At 43.2% G+C, this 23190-nt stretch overlaps 1 protein-coding gene across 2 annotated transcripts in view; it reads left to right on the top strand.

Annotated features, from left to right (window-relative positions):
• The window catches only part of SH2D4B (SH2 domain containing 4B), a 111919-nt gene that overhangs the window by 85662 nt on the left and 3067 nt on the right, over window positions 1–23190 (top strand). The window contains exon 7 of one of the 2 annotated variants that reach the window (XM_007962760.3): window positions 13645–13865. The exons of the other annotated variant lie outside the window; for it this stretch is intronic. Within the exon in view, the coding sequence (XP_007960951.3) occupies window positions 13645–13865 (221 nt within the window). The remainder of the gene's footprint in view (window positions 1–13644; window positions 13866–23190) is intronic. 2 annotated transcript variants of the gene reach the window in all.

Raw genomic sequence — 23190 nt, 5'->3', positions numbered from 1 at the left:
AAAAATGCTGCACCCCATCCCAGCTCTGCCATTTATTAACTACAAGACCTTGGCAAGTAACTCAATCTCTCTTAGCCTGATTTTCCACTTTACAAAAATGGGGAGAATAAAAGTATCTATCTCAAAGGATTGTTATGAGGATTGAGTGAGCTAGTGCTTATCACACTCTCAGCACAGTGGTTAACATAATGCTAGGATTCCATAAATGCTAGTTATCAGATTGTAATTTTAATTACTCAGTGATTTATTCAACACTCTTTATTGAAGGTCTACGTTCCAGACACTGTTCTAGACATGAAAATGTAGTAGGGGAAAACCCCACAAAATTCTTGTTCTCATAGATCTTGTGTTTGCAAAATTTTGAAATTTTAAAATAAACTCTTATGGAAGCCATGTTTCTTGCATAAATTATACCACACACTATAGTTTTCTTGTTCTACAACTTTTCTTTTTATTCAGTTGTCAATGTATCTAAGAGATTTCTGGTCATGTCCATGTAAGTGATTCTCAACAGGGTGACTGTGCTACCACGGGACATTTGACAGTACCTGAGGACACATTTGATTATCATAACCGGGACGTGCTTTTGGCATCTAGTGGGTAAAGGCCAGAAATGCTGCTAAACATCCTGCAGTGCACATGACGGCCCCTGGGACAGGCAAAATGTCAGCAGTGTTGGGAAACTGTCTATATTTTTATCTACATCTCCTTCAGACTTAAATTTTTTTCTAGGAGGAACTGCAACAGATGGAGCTTCTTGTTTACTTGTTTTTATAAGTGATCTCATCTTACTTTGGACCTACATTTCCTGTTGATGACTAAAAATAAATAACTTAAAATTTCCAATTAAAGATAATCCTATGTCTAGTGTAAGAGTCTCAGTTTAACTGTGGTTTTCTAGCAAATATTCAATCATTTTAAGCTCAGCGTCCTGCTTCTCCTTGCTTGATGGGTCTCTCCAATGTCATTTCCCTTTGTCAAATGTTGTCTGGGTACAGGGAAAGCTCACAGCCTTGGGAGGATGCCAAAGAAAGGCCCTGGTCAGTGGCTCATCTCTGAGCTGTGTCTTGTTTTAGCACATCTACTGCTGATGGTTCACAGCTGGTGGAAGGATGGTCTGATCTCCAGTACAGCGGGGGTCTGAGGGTCCCCTTCTCTGCACTGATCATCCCCTAAACATTACCTGACCCCACCTTGACTCCTCCTGGGGTCTCTTTGCTATATAGCTGGGATTACAGGCACACACCACGAGGCCTGGCTAATTTTTGTGTTTTTAGTAGAGACGGGGTTTCACCATGTTGGTCAGGCTGGTCTCAATCTCCTGACCTCATAATCTGCCCACCTCAGCCTCCCAAAGTGCTGGGATTACAGGTGTGAGCCACTGCACCCAGCCGACTCGTGCCTCTTTTCTTGGTGGCCCCTTGGGGAGCTGGACTGTTTTAATTATTTCTACCACTTAAGAAGTCCTAAGTGCTGAGAGTTGAGTTTATTGGCCGTCTCTCCCCTGCCCACACCCATGGCTTATTATCGTCAGAAGACACAGGCTGTTCCTTATTAATTTACTTATTCTCCTTCATTTTCATTCCCTTTCCTCTCTAATAAGCAGCCGTTCTGATAGGCTTCATGTGTATCCGTTGAAAGGGTTCTTACATATGCATTGTGTATATATCACCCACAGGGAAGTTGTTCTGCTCCTCTCTTTTTCACATGATGATGTATGTGATTTGACCTTGATTTTTCTGTGGCTAATTTTTACATGAAATTAGGTTTCTTGAGTTTTTCCAGTAAAACAAGGGCCAGGGAAGCATTTCTAACTCCATGGTGCTGCTGCTTCTGTTGTTTTTATGTGGTGTTCACAAATAGGGCAGCTTGCTTTCTGGAGTCTCCAGGCTCTGTCCCTTCCCCATGGGTCTAAACTTTTTCTTTCCTCTATTTGCCTGTATTTTGCTCAATTTTGATTTCACTCACAGTGGTGGCAGGTGGCCCTAGGGGGTCTCACGGTGGGCCCCTTGCACTCACCCAGGGTTGGGGAGGGCAGAACTCTTCCGAGTTTTCGCAGCTACTCTCAGTTGGTCTCCTGCTTTCCAGTGAATTCTGTTGACTGCTCTTGGATCCATTAGCCACCCTTGTTGTTTATTTCTTCTTTCTCCTGGGTAGACACTGGTATCATGAAGGTCTTGTGTTAGTGGTTTATTCCCACCACCATTATTATTTGGGGTTTTCTTAGCCCATTTGAGCTGTTATAGCAAAATACCTGAGACTGCATAATTTATTTTATTTATTTATATTTATTTATTTTTGAGATGGAGTCTCTGTTGCCCAGGTTGGTGTGCAGTGGCGTGATCTCATGTCACTGCAACCTTCATCTCCCGAGTTCAAGTGATTCTCCTGCCTCAGCCTCTCTAAGTAGCTGGGATTACAGGCGTGTGCCACCACACCGAGCTAATTTTTGTGTTTTTAGTAGAGACGCGTTTTTGCCATGTTGGCCAGGCTGGTCTCGAATTCCTGACCTCAGGCAATCCGCCTGCCTCAGCCTCCCAGAGTGCTGGGATTATAGGCGTGAGCCACCACGCCAACTGGATAATTTATAAAGAACAGAAATTTATTGCCTTATGGTTCTGGAGGCTGGAAAGTCCAAGATCAAGGCATAGGCAGGTTTGGTATCTCTGAGGGCTCAGTCCCCACTTCAAAGATGGCACCTTGAATGCTGTGTTCCCTTACCACATAAAGGTAGAAGAGAATGAACCTCCTCCTTCATAAGGGGTCTAATTCCATCTATGAGGCCTCCACCCTCACCACTTAATCATCTCCTAAAGACCCCTTCTGTTAATACCATCGTATTGGTGATTAAATGTCAACATACGAATTTTGATGGACACAGACCATAGCAAGGCTCATGAGGATACCACATGACTAGTTTTGTTGTAAACCTAGTCCATGGACTTTGGGTTTTGTTCTTTAGTTGCACTGCCTGTTCTTATTTGGAGATTTGGAGAGATTTTAAAATGATGTTGCTGCCCCTGCAGGTATCTTCGCAGAATCTACTCCCCTTACCCCATACTTACCTATGTTTACATGAACAGTGAGGTGCTTTAAATATCATTTGTGTTTCCTTATCTCACTGAGCACCATACAGTTAGATGCATGCTGTGTGTGGCTCTGTTATTTCCAACTGCTGCACAGTACTCCACTGGGTGTATCGGCCTAATTTCACTGATCAACTCCCCAAGTCATAGATACTCAGATTGCCTATAATTAATCATTGAGTTCCTTTCACTGGATCCTTATGAACTTGTGCAGTATCTTTCAGCAGTGGAGCTGTTGGGCTGGAGGGTGCATGTGCACTTTATTTAACTAGGCGGGGCTGATGGCTCTCTGGAAGGCTGATCTAGTTTCCACTCCTCCAACCATGTATGAAGGTTGCTCTACCTGTATGCTCCAAATCCCACACTAGAATGTGGTAGAACTCCTGATCCCCACCATTCCTTACTGGAACTTGGTGAGGCTGGCAATCACCATCCTTAGACCTCTCTCTACACATACCATTTCTGTTTAGCTGTGGCTACATTATGCAGGCACAGGGTAACTGATAGACTCTCCAACAGAAACTGGGGTACAGGACATCCTGCTTTCAGCTACCTTTTCAGATTCTCTGGTGTGTGGGTTGCCAAAGAGGGATTAAGAACAGCTCCTCCAGTTCTTCTGTACCTCTTCCCAACTGTAGTCTAGAAAAAGCTCTTTCCTTCTCTTCCCTGTCTGGCAGGGACTTTCATAGGACCTATCCTATATCCCCTCTAGAATAGGTCTATAAAACTCTATGTTCAGATCTCCAAGTATTGCTGTGAATATAGAGGGAGTTTCTAGAATGTGAGAGTCACTTTTTATATCTCTGCCATTCCTGGCTTGCAAGACTACTGACTTTCTAGCCCAGAGTCTCAAATCTGGCTACATATTAGAATCAACTGAGAATATTTTCAGCCATACCACTGCTTGATGTAGCCCAAATAAATTAACCAAACTCGCTCTAGGTGGGACCTGGACATCAGCCAAGGCTGAGAACCATACTTCAGGGACACAAGATAGCCAGCATGGAAATTGAAAACTCATTAGTGACTCTGTTGTTGTTCTAGGTCGTAACCTGCCCTGCCTCCAAAGGACATTGACCAATTTTGAATGAATGCCATAGCAGTCATGTGTGGGAAGCTGCAGAGCAACAATATTAAATTATTTTTAATATTAAATATTGAATATTTACCATATATATACATATGTGAAGGGCATAAATAAAGCTTAAGTGGGAATAGCACCAAATCCTAAATCCCTCACCTGTGTGCTTCTCTCCATTGTAACCTTCTCTCTTTAACAGATATGATCCCTATGCTGAACATTTTGTCCATTATTTCTTTGCTTCATTTATTGCTATATATTAATCTCCAAATGTTTAGCATTGTGAGCTTTTCAACCTAATATAAATGGAGTCACAGTGTATTTATTTTTCAGTTATTTGCTTTTTTGATGCTTCATTGAAAACATTTTTTTTCTCCTTCCGTTTTTCCACCTCTATTATTTGGAGATTTTACCACTCTCAATGTCTATCTTCCAGTAGTTAATTTAGACGATTTAATATGTACACTTAACAGATTCTAAAGTTAATGTGGTTGTCCCTTGGTTTCTTTGGGGGATTGGTTCCAGGAACCCCTGTGGATACCAAGATATGCAGATATTTAAGTTCTTTATGTAAAATTCCATAACATTTGCATATAACGTAGGTGCATCCTCCTACACTTTAAATTATTTATAGATGACTTATAATACCTAATATGATGTAAATGCTATGTAAATAGTTGTTGTAATGTATTCTTTTTATTTGTATTTTTAAAATTGTTTTATTGTTTTTTATTCATTTTTGGTTTTGAATTTTTTTTTTTTTTTTTTTTTTTTTTGAGACAGAGTCTCACTCTGACACCCAGGCTGGAGTGCAGTGGTGTGATCTTGGCTCACTGCAATCTCCACCTCCTGGGTTCAAGCGATTCTCCTGTCTCAGTCTCCTGAGTAGCTGGGACAACAGGCCTGCGCCACCACGCCTGGCTAATTTTTGTATTTTTTTTTTAGCAAAGACGGGGTTTCACCATGTTGGCCAGGCTGGTCTCAATCTCCTGACCTCAAGTGATCTGCCCACTTCAGCCTCCCAAAGTGCTGGGATTACAGGTGTAAGCCACCATGCCTGGCCTGTTTTTGAGTAGTTTTGATCTACACTTGGTTGAATCTGCAGATGCAGAGCCCACAGAAAGGGAGGGCTGACTCTATATATCTTTACCCTCTCCCTAAACAGAATTTTGAAACTCCTACTCTCTACTGCTAAGATATCATCTAGTATTATGGTTCCATCTTTTTCAAAACCTTAAATTATCTATTATTATTATTGTCTTGTAAGTCAGCTTTTTTAGATTGACCTACAGTATCTGTGCTCATCATTTGTTCTGGTATCTCAGATTTTCTATCCAGGATAATTTTTTTTCTTCCTGAAGTGCATCCTTTAGAATTTCCTGTAGAAATCAACCAGCTCAAATTATTTTCTGAAGTTTTTTTTATTTTTTCCTTTTCTTTGAAAGGTAGTTTCATTAAACACAGTTATTTTTCTCTCAGCATATTGAAACTTTTATTCCATTGTTCTCTGGCTTTTATGGTTGCAACTGAGAAGTCTGCTGTAAGGCTAATTATTTATTCTTTGTAGTGATTTGCATTTTCTCTCTGGTTGACAAAAGAAGAATTGAATATCTTTGCCTAGTTTTATAGTATGTGTCTGTGAAAATTGTTAACTATTCACTCTTAAAATGTTGCCTCCTCTCCTCTCCTGTGGGGCTTGGATTCTATATATGTTAGACTTTCCATTCCATCTGCCATGTGTCTTAACCTCCTGAGATTTAAATTAAGCTTCTCTCATGTTAGATTTATATAAATGCCCCATGGATGTGTCGTTCCTGGTCCTCACTCTGATTTTTCACTCATCTTGTCCCTTCTTCTCCCTCACACCTCATTACTACTCCTCACTGCTTACACAGAATCTATCCGACCTTCAAGGCCCACCTCACATTCCCGTTCAGTGCCTCCACAGAGCCTTCCCTGATTTCTCAACCTCTTCCTTCTTGTTTATTTCACAGCATTTACCATCCTTTGCATGAGACAACATGGTACAGAACAGAGAGAGCACTGGACTTGGAGTCCAAGGACCTGTGTTCAAATCTGCCTCCACCACTTAATAGATTCTCTGTAACTATTAAGCTCTGTGATTTTGGGTGAATCCCTTCTTTTCCTGACATTCAGTGTCCTCAGTTGTGAACTGGTGATGAGGGTTGGTAGGAAGACCAAAGGAGAAGGGTCACAGAGGCCCCAGATGGTGCCCAGTGCTGACTGTGACATAAGCGTCTCACAGGAGCTTCAGTGTGTCCCTTTACCTCTATGCCTCAAAATGGAAGCCATTTCTGGGAGGGTAGGTGTCAGAGAGCCAGATATCGATGGTACACTGTGAAATGTAGCCATGAAGCAATTCTTAAGTGAGGAAGCCCGCACTGAGCTGAAATCCTTGGCTCTGAACCATAATCCTTAAATCCATATTCTATACTTGAACATTCTTGTATCTTTCTTCTGTATAGGAAACATCAGTGGCTGTCCACTGCCTTCAGAATTAATCCTCTCAGTGGTATGGAGAGCCCTTTGGAGCTTGACTGCTGCCTATCCTACACCTCTGGCCACTGCCCAGCTCCCACCTAACCCCCCCCCTCCAGCCACAAAGAGCCACGTGCTAATGACTTTTGCAATCTTCCCTCCTTGCCTTGCCCACTCTTGTCCCTTTCTGGACTCAGTCTAACCATCACTTCTGCCCCTGGGCTCCAGAACTGGTTGGGGCGCCTCCCCTAGGTGCAGCCACATTTCCTGATTCAATAGCTTATGTGGCCTTTATCACCATTGCTCACAGTTAGCCCTTTATTTTTATATTAAAAAATTCTCATCAGTCTTCATTTCTGTCTAGAGTCAGAGCTTCTGGAAGGCAAGAACTGTTTCTCATTCACTGCTGACTCCCAGGTGCCCAGCTTGGGGCCCGGCTTCTAGATGGCACTTCATACATATTTATTAAGGGGAAGAAGGAGAAAAGGAAGAAAAGGAAGGAAGTGGGGAGAGAAAATGTTCCTGGAAACTATAGGAGAAACAATGTTTACCATTGTCTGGGAATGAGAACTGGCTCAGAATCCATCTTCAGTTGCATTCTCCAATATTCATTCTAAAATTGTCACCCTGGAGCGTTGGCTGGTTAGGCTGCATCCCTTAGCCAGGCCCACTCGTTAGTAGTGAGAAAGTTTCAAGGACTCTGACAGTATGCTAGCTCCCTAGCTGGAAGGGGTGAGGTGGGGCCCTCCCCTGTTTCCTCAGCCAGGAGGCTGTAGAGTGCTCAGAAGAAGCCGAGGTGTGATTCATGCTTATTTCCCAGACACACTGCAGTTGGCTGAGAGGCAATCCAGTGGGAGAGAGAGATGAGAGGGTGATATGGTTTGGCTGTGTCCCCACCCAGATTTCATCTTGAATTCCCACGTGTTCAGGAGGGATCCAGTGGGAGGTAACTGAATAATGGAAGCAGGTCTTTCCTGTGCTATTCTCGTGATAGCAAATAAGTCTTATGAGATCTGACGGTATTATAAGGGGGAGGTTCCCTACAGAAGCTCCTCTCTTTGCCTGCTGCCATCCACGTAAGGTGTGAGTTCCTCCTTGCCTTCCGCCATGATTGTGAGGCCTCCCCAGCCATGTGGAACTGTAAGTTCGATAAGCTTTTTAAATTTGACTAGTCTCAGATATGTCTTTATCAGGGGTGTGAAAACAGACTCATACAGAGGGCAAAGTGAATGGGGAAGGAAAACATAGCTTCTCCTTGCAAGCATCCTATACTCATTCTCTTGAGGGGTTGGGTTTTCTATGGAATGCTGTTTGCTATCCTGAACTATGAGGTTATATTACCTTTGGCTTTGTGCCAAATTGCAATTTTGATTTCTAGGCAAATGTGTTAGGCCATTCTTGCATTGCTATAAATAAATACCCTGCCGGGCACAGTGGCTCATGCCTGTAATCCCAGCACTTTGGGAGGCTGAGGCAGGTGGATCATGAGGTCAGGAGTTTGAGACCAGCTTGACCAACATGGTGAAACTCTGTCTCTACAAAAAATACAAAAATTAGCCAGGCATGGTGGTGCATGCCTGTAATCCCAGCTACTCAGGAGCCTAAGGCAGGAGCATTGCTTGAACCTGGGAGGTGGAGGTTGCAGTGAGTCGAGATCATACCACTACACCCCAGCCTGGGTGACAGAGCGAGACTCTGTCTCAAAAAAAAAAAAAGAAATACCCAAGACTGGGTAATTTACTAATATATAGAAAAGAGTTTTAATAGGCTCCCAGTTCTATAGGCTGTACAGGAAGTATGGCCCTAGCATCTGCTTGGCTTGCAGTGAGGCCTCAGGAAGCTTCAAATCCATGGTGGAAGGCAAAGGGGAAGCCGGCATATCACATGGCGAGAGGGGGAGCAAGAGAGAGAGAGAGTGAGGGGGAAGATCCTACAGACTTTTAAACAACCAGATCTCACAAGAACTCACTCACTATCCTGAGGATAGCATCAAGGGGATAGTGCTAAACCATTCATGAGAAATCACCTCCCACTAGCCCCACCTCTGACACTGCAGATTACAATTCAACATGAGATTGAGAGAGGACACACATTCAAACTATATCAGCAATATCAAAGAGGAGGCAGAATTCACAGAGACCTGGACAGTCTCCCAGAAATGGCCCAGCTAAGTTTATGGCACAGGCTGGGGCCCCCTAGGAGGAAGTCACCTTCAGCAGCCCATGTTTGAGAGAATTGACTGTGTGTGTGTCAGGGGTTGTGGGGTGGGGGGGACACAGCCTGACAGTCCTATGACCATTGCAGCTACCAGCACCAGGCAGTCTGTAACACTAACACATGTGTAGAATACTTAGTGCATCCAGTGCAGCTAGTTATATTGTATTAGATATTTAATGTGATTTTTAAGCACTGTACTAAACATATTCATGTATTAACTTATTAATTCTCAAACAGCCTTAAGATGTAGCTGTTATATCACTACCACTTAATAGATGGGACATCAAACTTGGTTTCAGAGAGGTTGAAGTCACCTGCTCTTAAGACCACCCATGGAGTAAGTCCCTGGGCTATGATTTGTGTCTGTGCTCTTGATCACTGTTCCAGAATCCCTGCCAATGTCTCAGGCATAGAGGATATAAAGATGAGGTGTCTGTGTCTGTCAGGTCTTCTGTGAAGCAGAAGAGGAAGAGATTGATTGGAGGAAATGCTTGTGAAAGACACAGAGGGGGAGGGTGTGGGAGAAGGTAGGGAGAGTCTTCAGAACATGGTACACATCTGACACCTGTGGAGGGAGAGAGGGAAGAAGGATGACTGGTAAGGGAGCCTGCTCCTGGAGTGCAGCTCAGAGAAAAATCTTGGCCAGGCTGATTGAAAGCCCCAGAGCAAAGACTGCCTGCTCGAGGAGTCCTGCCTTGGGTAGGAATGGTGGCTCTAGCACTCCTGTGCCCTGCCCTTGGCTGGAAGCACCCTGGGAAGAGCATGACCCCATGGAGGATCCTGAAGGGCACGATGCTGCTCCCAGCAACAGGTCTCTGTCTTGGAGGGAGGCCTGGGCAGCTTGCTCCCATGGCAGCCACAGGCCCCAGCCTTGAGCTGCTCACAGCCTATTTACTAATCTACTGTAAGGTTTTGGCAGGATGTTACAAAAACCCAAATATGGGATATCCAAGAGAATCTCCTGGGAGATAAAGGATTTCCTGGTCAGCTGAGCAGGTTGCACACTGAACAGGGGGACCTGAGGGGTGGGGATAGTTGGGGAGAACAGAGGATTGATGTGCAGGCACCACCTTTCTCAATCAAGCTGTAGGCTTTGTGGGTTTGGCCCAGAGAGGCATGTTTTTCTAATTCAATTACTCAGAAGGTCATCTTTTCCTAACTTGCACAAAGGTAGAGTGTAGGCTGCCCATAGCCCATGATTCTGGGGGGAGAAGAGGATGGGGCTTTCGATGAGGAGTCAGGGTCAGCTGGAGTGAAGGGGGCTGGGATGTGGCCTCAGTTCAAGGTCAGCTTGTGGGGAGCAGCCAGTACCTAACAGTGCAGTGAGCCCAGAGGGGTAGGTTGAGGCGGGGCATAGAGCCTGCTGTCTGCTGTGCCTGAGCCTGGGCTCTGCTGGAAGTTGGGGGAAGCTGCTCAAGGGTTTTAGGTGGGTGAGACACATGACATCGTCACTTTGGTATTACTGGTCATTTTGGCATGTTAAAAAGTCAGGTTTCCAAAATAACATGTGTTGGCAAGTGTTGGAGGAAAGAGACCCTTTGCACATTCTCTTAAGGTATGAAAATACTTAAAAATTAAAGTAGAAGTACCCCATCATCTCAGCAACCCCATTACTGGATATTTATCCAAAGGATATGAAATCAGTATGTCGAAGACATATCTATACTGCCATGTTGATTGTAGCATTATTCACAATAGCCAAGATAGGGAATCAAGGGAAGTATTTGTTTATTTATTTACTTATTTATTTTTGAAATAGGGCCTTACTCTGTTGTCCAGGCTAGAGTGTAGTGGCATGATCATAGCTCACTGCAGCCTTGAATTCCCAGGCTCATGTGATTCTCTCACCCCAGCCTCCTGAGTAGCTGGGACCACAGGCATGTGCCACCATGCCCAGCTAATTTTTTGTAGATTCCGGGCCTTGCTATGTTGCGCAGGCTGGTTTTGAATTCCTGGGCTCAAGCGATTCTCCCACCTTGGCCTCCTAAAGTGCTGGTATTATAGGCCTGAACCACCACACCAGGCCCAACCTAAGTGTCTATTAACAGTTGGATGGATAAAGAGATATGGTATATGTGCGCAATGGAATAGTATTTGGCCTTTAAAAAGAATGAAATCCTGTCATTTGTGACAACATGGATGAACCTAGAGGACATTATGCTGAGTGAAGTAAGTCACAGCAAGACAACTTACCTCATGATCTCACTTATATGTGGAATCTAAAAACATTGAACTTCCAGAAGCAGAAAGTGGAATGGTGGTTACTGGGGGCTGGGAGAGGCGGGCACTGGAGAGATGTTGGTCAAAGGACATAAAATTTCATTTAGACAGGAGGAATAAGTTCAAGAGATCTATTGTACAGCATGTTAACTACAATTAATGATATATTGTATACTTGAAAATTGCCAAGAGAGTTTTTGTTTGTTTGTTTGAGGCAGAGTCTTGCTCTGTCACCCAGGCTAGAGTGCAGTGGTATGATCACAGATCACTGCAGCCTTGAACTCCTGGTTGCAGATGGTCCTCTTGCCTCAGTTTCCCAAGTAAGTGTGCATCATCATGCCCAAATTATTTTTAAATTTTTTGTGGAGATGGTTGTTGCCACAAAAAGTGTGGAGACAACAATTGTGGCTATGTTGCCCAGGCTGGTCTTGAACTACTGGGCTCAAGTGATCCTTCCACCTTGGTCTCCCAAAGTGCTGAGATTATAGGCATGAGTTATTATACCCAGCCAAGAGGGTAGATTTTTAAGTGTCTTCGCCACAAAAAGTAAGTATGTGAGATAATGCATATGTTAATCTTAAGTAGATTGATTTAGCCATCCCACAGTGCATACATATATCAAAATGTCATGTATACATAAATATATACAATTTTTATTTATCAGTGAAAAAGTAATAAACATTACAAAAAAGACACTTGTTTAAAAGAAAAAAAAGTTGAATCGTATTTAATTTGACTGTAGTTTCCCACCCTAGTAACACTCCCTTCCTCTCCAACCCTAGCCCCGCCTGTGCCTCAGCTTGAGGTGCTTGGAATGGGGATGAGGGTTATGTCTTCTGGTCCTTCTTCCTCCCAGGCCCTGGCCCTGCCTCTGGCTCCCCTTACTTATCTCCTTACTGCAGCCTCTTTTAGGGCCCAGGTGTTCTGGTGTTGGGGCAGGGAGGTAGGTGAAGGACAGGGCCAAGTTTTGAGGGATCCTGGACTTTCCCTTTCGGTCTTCTTTTGGCTGTCCAGCTTTTCTGCATGAAGCCCCCAAGACCTTCTGGGGGGCAGCACTGGGGCGCATCCTCCCTCTTGCATGGGACAGTGTTTATTTTTCAGGCACCCTGTGGCGAAAGGGCTCCTCACCTCCTTCCTTCTCTTACTCTTCCTCCTTTTCTGCTTCTAGAGCTTGGCTGGGGAGGGGTGACTGGCTTGGATGCCTCTCGCTGTAAGTCCTGGGCAAGAAGGAAATAGGTGGCCCCTGATTGCGCTAACTGTCTTTAAAGGGTGGGTCATTTGGCAGTGTGGTTGCCTCTATGTCCTCTGCCTTGGGCACAAGGGAAGTCTCAAGTGTGCCCTGTGAGGCCGGAGATTGATGAGAGGGGAGCCTGACTGGGACTGGCTCAGGAGTGGCATTGGGTACTGGGGAGAAGTCACAGGTGTGCAGAGCCTCTCAGGGTCGTGGAGATAGGCAACTCGGCCACTCTATCCCCGTGCCTATCACTGACAGTGTGGAAAGGGTAAGTCCATGGGTGAGCAAAGGGGCAATGTGTTACAATTCACCTCTCCTCTGGAATAATAGATGATAACAGGATCCATCATCTCCACAGCTATTCTCTGTGTATGAAATGAGTTTGAGTCCTTTATTCAACTTGAAAGTCATAACATACCTTTTAACTATTTGGGTTATGATCATCTAAATGTCAAAGGACATTGGAGATGTTGAGGGCTTGGCCGAAAATTCCATAGCCAGGTCGGCAGAGGTAGGGGGTGGGGGTAACCCAGGTCTTCTGGCTTTCCCTCCTCTTCCCACCTACCTGCCTCTGGAAACTGCTCTACATCACTGCTCTTTCATCACCCGGATGACAGCAGCTCCCTGAGAGCATTTCAGGGGATTGCCACCAGCATATCAATGACTCCAAGGCCAACCAGACTTCCAAACTGTGATGAAACCACATTGTGTAGGACTGCAAGTCCTTAGAAAGTTTTGATCTTTGAGCTGAAGTGAAGCTTGATTCTATACCCCTATTAAGAAACTTTTTGCCTGGTGTTCACAGGTATTTGGAAGAAATCTTTTTACTTTTTAAGGGAAAACCCTGTTTTTAGGTGCTCATTTATGGTACTAGAGAAATAAGTGAGTTAATCATCAGCAGCCATTCTGTACTAGTCTTTAAAGCAGGCCTCTTAAGGCTTTTCACAAGCCTGTGTACTTATATTTATAATCAATAATGCTATAATCACAGCTCACTACTAATTCGTTGCTTACTCAATTAATCCAAATCAGCATGGCTCAATGTGGAGGAAAGCGTGCTCAACTCAGGTCCTAGTAGAAACTCTGCCCCCAGGCTCACGGCGGGTGGCGCTGGGCCAAGACGCCCTCTCTATGGAAGGAGGCATGTGCTTGGCCAGCCCTTGGGGCTCTTTTCTTCCTGGCATCCTGGACTGTGTGGATGGCATGTGCACTGAGCCACAGGGTGCGGGGCAGGGAGGAGTAGAGGATCATGGGGAGGCAGTTGTAGAACCTGCTGTGTTTTTTTTTTCTTTCCTATTTTAAATCAGGAATTATTAGCCGAGAAGATGCAGAAGATCTCCTGAAGAACATGACTGAGGGAGCATTCCTGGTCCGGGTCAGTGAGAAAATCTGGGGTTACACCCTCTCCTACCGCCTGCAGAAAGGGTTCAAGCACTTTCTTGTGGATGCCTCTGGGGATTTTTACAGCTTCCTGGGAGTGGACCCCAATCGCCATGCAACGCTCACGGATCTCATTGATTTCCATAAGGTATCCCTCATAGGGATACCAATCGGGGCGGGTGGTGGGGCGAAACTGGTGGAAACTCGAGCTGAAGAGAGAGCTAGAGCAAGAGAAGCAAGGCTGCTTGCTGGCTCTGGGCTGTGGGGCTGGAGGGTCTCAGAGATGTAGAGTATTAGGGCAGACGAGACCAGAGGTTGTTCCCACCAGGCCCTAGGGCCCACTGTTCTGCTCTCTGCTTCACTCTCTGGGGCATGTGGGTACCTCTTACCCTGGTCCTCAGGCCTCTTCTCACCTTGGGTACCTGAGTGCTCCCTCCTGTTAACACAAGGACTGGATGATCATCCCTTTCTCCAAGCCTGGTTCTCATCTCCAACTCATTCCCTAGAACGTGTCTCATGAAGACCTCCAAGCCAGGCCTTTAGCAGCTTCTGAGAGTTAGCAGAAGTGCAGTAGGCAACACTGTGATTAGAGAAGCTTTTGTAGTGGTGGAGTTACCATGTCTCTTATTTGAACTCCAGCTTAACCACTTACTTAGTACATGTGTGACCTTGAGCCAGCACCTTAGGCTCACCAAGCATCAGTGTCCTAGCCAGTCAAATGGATGTAAATAATACTTTAGCTCGGACCTTGTGAGCATTAAATGAAGTCAAGTACGTAGCAGCAGTTTGTGACTGTAAAGTGCTTATGGAAAGTGTTGTTTCTCGGCATTCTTTTTGTTATTTGTCCTCCCGCCATGGACCCTATATTGCGAAAGATGTTGTCTTCCAAGCAGTGTATGTAGTAAGAAGCAATGTTTATGTTCGTGTGGCGGTTGGCATCATTAGTAACTGGGAGAAAGCCGGAGGTGGAACTCAGTGACCTGGAAGGGCAGGACAAAGGATTCTGAGGGGCAGAGTGGTGGTAGCTCAGGCGTCCGACATCTAACCAAGTTTCGCGGGTGTAGATAGTTTCACAGAATGACTTGACGGTCTCACTGGAGTTTTGCTATAATAGGGACTCGTAGGTTTGTATTGCTTTCTCTTCGTCTCTTCATGGAGGTCCCTAGAACTTCAGGGACAGCCCTGGACCTTATGAATAATACTCATGGAGAATCACCCATTCACAGATACTCGGGCACTGGGTGTGGAGTACTGCCTGGAAACTGGACTAACCAGGATCAAGGTTGATTTCTATGTGTTGGGAAGAGCCTTCTAATAAACAGAGGAAAGAGAAAGGGAGGGGATGTGAGGACATTGGCACGTTCTCTGTGTCAAGCACTGACCCTGTTGCTCTACATCCATGCTCTTATTTAATCTTACCAATAGATCTGTGAGGGAGGCATCTTTTTATTTATTTATTTTATTTCTTATACTTTAAGTTTTAGGATACATGTGCAGAACATGCAGGTTTGTTACATAGGTATACATGTGCCATGTAGGTTTGCTGCACCCATTAACTCGTCATTTACATTAGGTATTTCTCCTAATGCTATCCCTACCCCTGTCCCCCACCCCACAACAGGCCCTGGTGTGTCATGTTCCCCACCCTGTGTCCAAGTGTTCTCATTGTTCAATTCCCACCTATGAATGAGAACATGTGGTGTTTGGTTTTCTGTCCTTGCAATAGTTTGCTGAGAATGATGGTTTCCAGCTTCATCCATATCCCTGCAAAGTAAATGAACTCATCCTTTTTTATGGTTGCATAGTATTCCATGGTGTATATGTGCCACATTTTCTTAATATAGTCTATCATTGATGGACATTTGGGTTGGTTCCAAGTCTTTGCTATTGTTGAATAGTGCTGCAATAAACATACATATGCGTGTGTCTTCATAGTAGCATGGTTTATAGTCCTTTGGGTATATACCCAGTAATAGGATTGCTGGGTCAAATGATATTTCTAGTTCTAGATCCCTGAGGAACTGCCACACTGTCTTCCATAATGGTTGAACTAGTTTACGCTACCACCAACAGTGTAGAAGCGTTCCTATTTCTCCATATCCCCTCCAGCATCTGTTGTTTCCTGACTTTTTAATGATCACCATTCTAACTGGTGTGAGATGGTATCTCATTGTGGTTTTGATTTGCATTTCTCTGATGACTAGTGATGATGAGCATTTTTTCATGTGTCTGTTGGCTGCATAAATGTCTTCTTTTGAGAAGTGTCTGTTCATATCCTTTGCCCACTTTTTGATGGGGTTGTTTTTTTCTTGTAAATTTGTTTAAGTTCTTTGTGGATTCTGGATATTAGCCATTTGTCAGATGGGTAGATTGCAAAATTTTTCTCCCATTCTGTAGGTTGTCTGTTAACTCTGATGGTAGTTTTTTTTTGCTATGCAGAAGCTCTTTCGTTTAATTAGATCCCATTTGTCTATTTCGGCTTTTGTTGCCGTTGCTTTTGGTGTTTTAGTCATGAAGTCCTTGCCCATGCCTATGTCCTGAATGGTATTGCCTAGGTTTTCTTCTAGGGTTTTTATGGTTTTAGGTCTAACATTTAAGTCTTTAATCCATCTTGAATTAATTTTATGTAAGGTGTAAGGAAGGGATCCAGTTTTAGCTTTCTACATAATGGCTAGCCAGTTTTCCCAGCACCGTTTATTGAACAGGGAATCCTTTCCTCATTTCTTGTTTTTGTCAGGTTTGTCAAAGATCAGATGGTTGTAGATGTGTTGTGTTATTTCTGAGGCCTTTGTTCTGTTCCGTTGGTCTATATCTCTGTTTTGGTACCAGCACCATGCAGTTTTGGTTACTGTAGCCTTGTAGTATAGTTTGAAGTCAGGTAGCGTGATGCCTCCAGCTTTGTTCTTTTGCTTAGGATTTTCTTGGCAATGCAGGCTCTTTTTTGGTTCCATATGAACTTTAAAGTAGTTTTTTCCAATTCTGTGAAGAAAGTCATTGGTAGCTTGATGGGGATGGCATTGAATCTATAAATTACCTTGGGAAGTCTGGCCATTTTCATGATATTGATTCTTCCTATCCATAAGCATGGAATGTTCTTCCATTTGTGTCCTCTTTTATTTCGTTGAGCAGTGGTTTGTAGTCTCCTTGAAGAGGTCCTTCACATCCCTTGTAAGTTGGATTCCTAGGCATTTTATTCTATTTGAAGCAATTGTGAATAAGAGTTCACTCATGATTTGGCTCTCTGTTTTGTCTGTTGTTGGTGTGTAGGAATGCTTGTGATTTTTGCACATTGATTTTGTATCCTGAGACTTTGCTGAAGTTGCTAATCAACTTAAGGAGCTTTTGAGCTGAGACGATGGGTTTTTTTTTTTCTAAATATACAGTCATGTCATCTGCAAACAGGGACAATTTGACTTCCTCTTTTCCTAATTGAATACCCTTTATTTCTTTCTCTTGCCTGATTGCCCTGACCAGAACTTCCAACACTATGTTGAATAGGAGTGGTGAGAGAGGGCATCCCTGTCTTGTGCCAATTTTCAAATGGAATGCTTCCAGTTTTTGCCCATTCAGTATGATACTGGCTGTGGATTTGTCATAAATAGCTCTCATTATTTTGAGATATGTTCTATCACTACCTAGTTTATTGAGAGTTTTCAGCATGAAGGGCTGCTGAACTTTGTCAAAGGCCTTTTCTGCATCAATTGAGATAATCATGTGGTTTTTGTCATCAGTTCTGTTTATGTGATGGATTACATTTATTGATTTACATATGTTGAACAAGTCTCGCATCCCAGGGATGAAGCTGACTTGATCGTGGTGAATAAGCTTTTTGATGTACTGCTGGATTCAGTTTGCCAGTATTTTATTGAGGATTTTCGCATCGATGTTCATCAGGAATATTGGTCTAAAATTCTCTTTTTTTGTTGTGTCTGTGCCAGGCTTTGGTATCAGGATGATGTTGGCCTCATAAAATGAGTTAGGGAGGATTCCCTCTTTTTTTGTTGATTGGAATAGTTTCAGAAGGAATGGTACCAGCTCCTCCTCTTTGTACCTCTGGTACAATTCAGCTGTTAATCTGTCTGGTCCTGGACTTTTTTTGGTTGGTAGGCTATTAATTATTGCCTCAACTTCAGAACCTGTTACTGGTCTATTCAGAGATTCAACCTCTTCCTGGTTTAGTCTAGGGAGGGTGTATGTGTCCAGGAGTTTATACATTTCTTCTAGATGTTCTAGTTCATTTGCATAGAGGTGTTTATAGTATTCTCTGATGGTCGTTTGTGTTTCTGTGGGATCGGTGGTGATACCCCCTTTATCATTTTTTATTGCATCTATTTGATTCTTCTCTCTTTTCTTCTTTATTAGTCCTGCTAGCAGTCTATCAATTTTGTTCATCTTTTCAAAAAACCAGCTCCTGGATTCATTGATTTTTTGAAGGGTTTTTTGTGTCTCTATCTCCTTCAGTTCTGCTCTGAGCTTAGTTATTTCTTGCCTTCTGCCAGCTTTAGAATTTGTTTGCTCTTGCTTCTCTAGTTCTTTTAGTTGTGATGTTAGGGTGTTGGTTTTAGATCTTTTCTGCTTTCTCTTGTGGGCATTTAGTGCTATAAATTTCCCTCTACACACTGCTTTAAATGCGTCCTAGAGATTCTGGTATGTTGTGTCTTTGTTCTCATTGGTTTCAGAGAACATCTTTATTTCTTCCTTCATTTCATTATTTACCCAGTAGTCATTCAGGAGCAGGTTGTTCAGTTTCCATGTAGTTGTGCAGTTTTGAGTGAGTTTCTTAGTCTTGATTCTAATTTGATTGCACTGTGGTCTGAGAGACAGTTTGTTGTGATTTCTGTTCTTTTATGTTTGCTGATGAGTGCTTTACTTCCCTATGTGGTCAATTTTGGAATAAGTGCAATGTGCTGCTGAGAAGAATGTATATTCTGTTGATTTGGGGTGGAGAGTTCTGTAGATGTCTGTTAGGTCTGCTTGGTGCAGAGCTGAGTTCAAGTCCTGGATATCCTTGTTAACCTTCTGTCTCGTTGATCTGTCTAATGTTGACAGTGGGGTGTTAAAGTCTCCCATTATTATTGTGTGGGAGCCTAAGTTCTTTGTAGATCTCTAAGGACTTGCCTTATGAATCTGCATGCTCCCATATTGGGTGCATATATATTTAGGATAGTTAGCTCTTTTTGTGGAATTGATCCCTTTACTATTACGTAATGGCCTTCTTTGTCTCTTTCGATCTTTGTTGGTTTAAAGTCTGTTTTATCAGAGACTAGGACTGCAACTCCTGCTTTTTTTTGCTTTCCATTTGCTTGGTATAACTTCCTCCATCCCTTTATTTTGAGCCTATGTGTGTCTCTGCATGTGAGATGGGTCTCCTGAATACAGCACGCGGATGGGTCTTGACTCTTTATCCAATTTGCCAGTCTGTGTCTTTTAATTGGGGCATAGCCCATTTACATTTAAGATTAATACTGTTATGTTTGAATTTGATCCTGTCATTATGATGTTTGCTGGTTATTTTGCTCATTAGTTGATGCAATTTCTTCCTAGCATCGATGGTCTTTACAATTTGGCATGGTTTTGCAGTGACTGGTACTGGTTGTTCCTTTCCATGTTTAGTGCTTCCTTCAGGAGCTCTTGTAGGGCAGGCCTGGTGGTGACAAAATCTCTCAGCATTTGCTTGTCTGTAAAGGAGTTTATTTCTCCTTCACTTATGAAGCTTAGTTTGTCTGGATATGAGATTCTGGGTTGAAAATTCTTTTCTTTAAGAATGTTGAATATTGGCCCCCACTCTCTTCTGGCTTGTAGAGTTTCTGCTGAGAGATCCGCTGTTAGTCTGATGGGCTTCCCTTTGTGGGTAACCCGACCTTTCTGTCTGGCTGCCCTTAACATTTTTTCCTTCATTTCAGCCTCGGTGAATTTGACTATTATATGTCTTGGTGTTGCTCTTCATGAGGAGTGTCTTTGTGGCATTCTCTGTATTTCCTGAATTTGAATGTTGGCCTGCCTTGCTAGGTTGGGGAAGTTCTCCTGGATGATATCCTGAAGAGTGTTTTCCAACTTGGTTCCATTTTTCCCACTCACTTTCAGGCACCCCAATCAGACGTAGATTTGGTCTTTTACATAATCCCATACTTCTTGCAGGTTTTGTTCATTTCTTTTTCTTCTTCTTTCTTTAGATTTCTCTTCTCGCTTCATTTCATTCATTTGATCCTGAATCACTGATACGCTTTCTTCCACTTGATCAAATTGGCTATTGAAAGCTTGCGCATGTGTCACATAGTTCTCCTGCCATGGGTTTCAGCTCCATCAGGTCATTTAAGGTTTTCTCTACACTATTCTGCTTAGCCATTCGTCTATAATCTTTTTTCAAGGTTTTTTGCTTCCTTGCGATGGGTTCAAACATCCTCCTTTAGCTTGGAGAAGTTTGTTATTACCGACCTTCTGAAGCCTACTTCTGTCAGATCGTCAAAATCATTCTCTGTCCAGCTTTGTTCTGTTGCTGGTAAGGGGCTGCAATCCTTTGGAGGAGAAGAAGTGCTCTGGTTTTTAGAATTTTCAGCTTTTCTGCTCTGGTTTCTCCCCATCTTTGTGGTTTTATCTACCTTTGATCTTTGATATTGGTGACCTACAGATGGGGTTTTGGTGTGGATGTCCTTTTTGTTGATGTTGATGCTATTCCTTTCTGTTTCTTAGTTTTTCTTCTGACAGTCGGGTCCCTCAGTTGCAGGTCTGTTGGAGTTTGCTGGAAGTCCACTCCAGACCCTGTTTACCTGAATATCACCAGCGGAGGCTGCAGAACAGCAAATATTGCAGAACAGTAAATATTGCTGTATGATTCTTCCTCTGGAAGCTTTGTCCCAGAGGCACACCTGCCTGTATGAGGTGTCAGTCAGCCCCTACTGGGAGGTATCTTCCAGTTAGGCTACACGGGGTCAGGCATCTACTTGAGGAGGCAGTCTGTCCATTCTCAGAGCTCAAGCACCATGCTGGGAGAACCACTGCTCTCTTCAGAGCTGTCAGACAGGGACGTTTAAGTCTGCAGAAGTTTCTGCTGCCTTTTGTTCAGCTATGCCCTGCCCGCAGAGGTGGACTCTACAGAGGCAGCAGGCCTTGCTGAGTTGCAGGGGGCTCTGCCCAGTTCCAGCTTTCCCATCCGCTTTGTTTACCTACTCAAGCCTCAGCAGTGGCAGATGCCTGAGGGAGGCATCTTAGCCCCATTCCACAGATTAGGAAACCAGGGCTAAGTTTTCATGGTTAGGACCAAGAGTTAAGCCTCAGACTGTTTGCCTCTAAAGAATGTACTTTTACACTAAACCACATTGTGTGCTTTTCCTGTATAATAGGAGCTGCTTTAGCAATGATGAGTTCCTTGTCCCTGGAAGTGTTTCAAGCAAAGGATAAATGCCTCTCACTCAGTTCAGGTTCCAGAGAAAGGCTAAACCAGAGATATCTGAATATCTTTATTCTCTTCCAGATCAAAACCTTTGAGACGCACAATTTCATTTCTAACACTAAGGAGAGGTATCATTTATGCCAATGTGGAGATCTGGTGGCCAATGTCTACAAATTAAAATTTTAATTATACAATTAATTCATGATTACATTCTAAGAAAAATCAAGCACAATACAAAGTAAAAGCCTCATTCGTTTCAAATCTCTATTTCCGTCCTCCACTTTATCAGTTTGCCATGTATCTTATCTAAATATCTCCTGAGCAGCAACATAAAAAACTTATGTACATAAGGAAATATATAGTTTTGTTATTTTTCACATAAGTTGTGTAGCCTTTTCTGAGACAAGGTCTTACTCTGTTGCTTAGGCTGGAGTGCAGTGGTGCGATCATAGCTCACTGTAACCCCAAGATCCTGGGCTCAAGTGATCCTCCCACTCAGCTTCCCTAGTAGCTGGGACTACAGGCATGCACCACCACACCAGCCTGAGTTGCATATTTCCTTACATATAAATGAGTGACTTGATTTTTTTTTTTTTTTTTTTTTTTTTTTGAGACGGAGTCTCACTCTGTCGCCCAGGCTGGAGTGCAGTGGCCGGATCTCTGCTCACTGCAAGCTCCGCCTCCTGGGTTCACGCCGTTCTCCTGCCTCAGCCTCCCAAGTAGCTGGGACTACAGGCGCCCGCCACCTCGCCCGGCTAATTTTTTGTATTTTTTTTTTTAGTAGAGACGGGGTTTCACCGTGTTAGCCAGCATGGTCTTGATCTCCTGACCTCGTGATCCACCCATCTCGGCCTCCCAAAGTGCTGGGCTTACAGGCTTGAGCCACCGCGCCCGGCCAGAGTGACTTGATTTTTTAACATGCTTACTAAATAATTGAATGCAGTTTTAAAAAGCATGGTCCCTAAAATGAGGCTGCTGAGTTTTAAATTCTAACTTATGTGTTTGACTTTGGACGACTATTTAGCTTTTGCACCTTAGTTTCCATCTTAGTAAAGTGAGTTTAATAGTAGCACTCAACTCTTCAGGCCACTGTAAGGTTTTAATGAAACATTACTGTGTGAAGTGCTAAAACAATGTATCTGACACTTGTAATTTCAGGACATGCTGACTGTCATTCAAATATTTCTATGAGCTCTTCCTATGTTAATCCGTATACCAAACCTTGTAAATGCTGTGTGGTATTCCATGGTATGGATGCATATTACAGTTTAATTACCCATTCTCCTTTTGATGGCCACTCTTATCTGGCTTCCAGTTTTTCATGATCTTGAACAGTGTTGCAGAGACTTCTCTGTGTGTGTCACTATGGATACATGTGTAGTACTTCTCTGGGATGGGTCCTGGAACTGGAATTGCTGGAGAGAAGAGTATGCACATTTTAATTAGGAAAGATCTGCCAGATTGCCCTCCAAAAATGTGGCGCCAGTTCAGTCTCCTTCCAAAACTATGTGAGGCTGTTTCCCTGTACTGCTGCCAACACTGGGGCCTATCAATCATTTCATTTTTCTCCATCAGATGGGCAGACACTGAATCTACTGTGGTTTAGTTTGCATTTGTCTGATTACCACTGATGCTGAGGATCTTTTCACACGTTTCATGGCCACTTGGATTTCTTCTGTGAGTCGTCCTTTCATATCCTTTGTCCATTTTTCTATTAGGATGTCTCTTTCTTTTTGATGTGACATTTCTTTCAGCTGCGGAATTGCTCTTTAGTTATGAGCATTCTGCTATTCAGTTCTTCTGAAATTTTTTCCTTTTAATTTAAATGGTCATGCTTTTGGTTTCCAGGTTCTTTAATTGGTTCTTTTTTTTTTTTTTTTAATAATGCCCATTCTCGTTTCATGGATGACTTATTTCTTATTCTGCTGAGGAGAGATTAATGTACATCTCTTAAAGCCTCTTCTGTTTGCTTTATAGACTTGATATTTTCCTGGAAATCATTTCTATTGTTGAGTTCAGCATCTTTCTTTTATGGTTATAATTTTGCTTAAATGCCTATAAATTTTAGGCTCTGAAGCAATAT

The sequence above is a fragment of the Chlorocebus sabaeus genome, chromosome 9 (assembly GCF_047675955.1).
Source record: "Chlorocebus sabaeus isolate Y175 chromosome 9, mChlSab1.0.hap1, whole genome shotgun sequence".
NCBI lineage: Eukaryota > Metazoa > Chordata > Mammalia > Primates > Cercopithecidae > Chlorocebus > Chlorocebus sabaeus.
The sequence above is the reverse complement of the archived record's forward strand: the minus strand, read 5'-3'. Positions and strand labels throughout refer to the sequence as shown.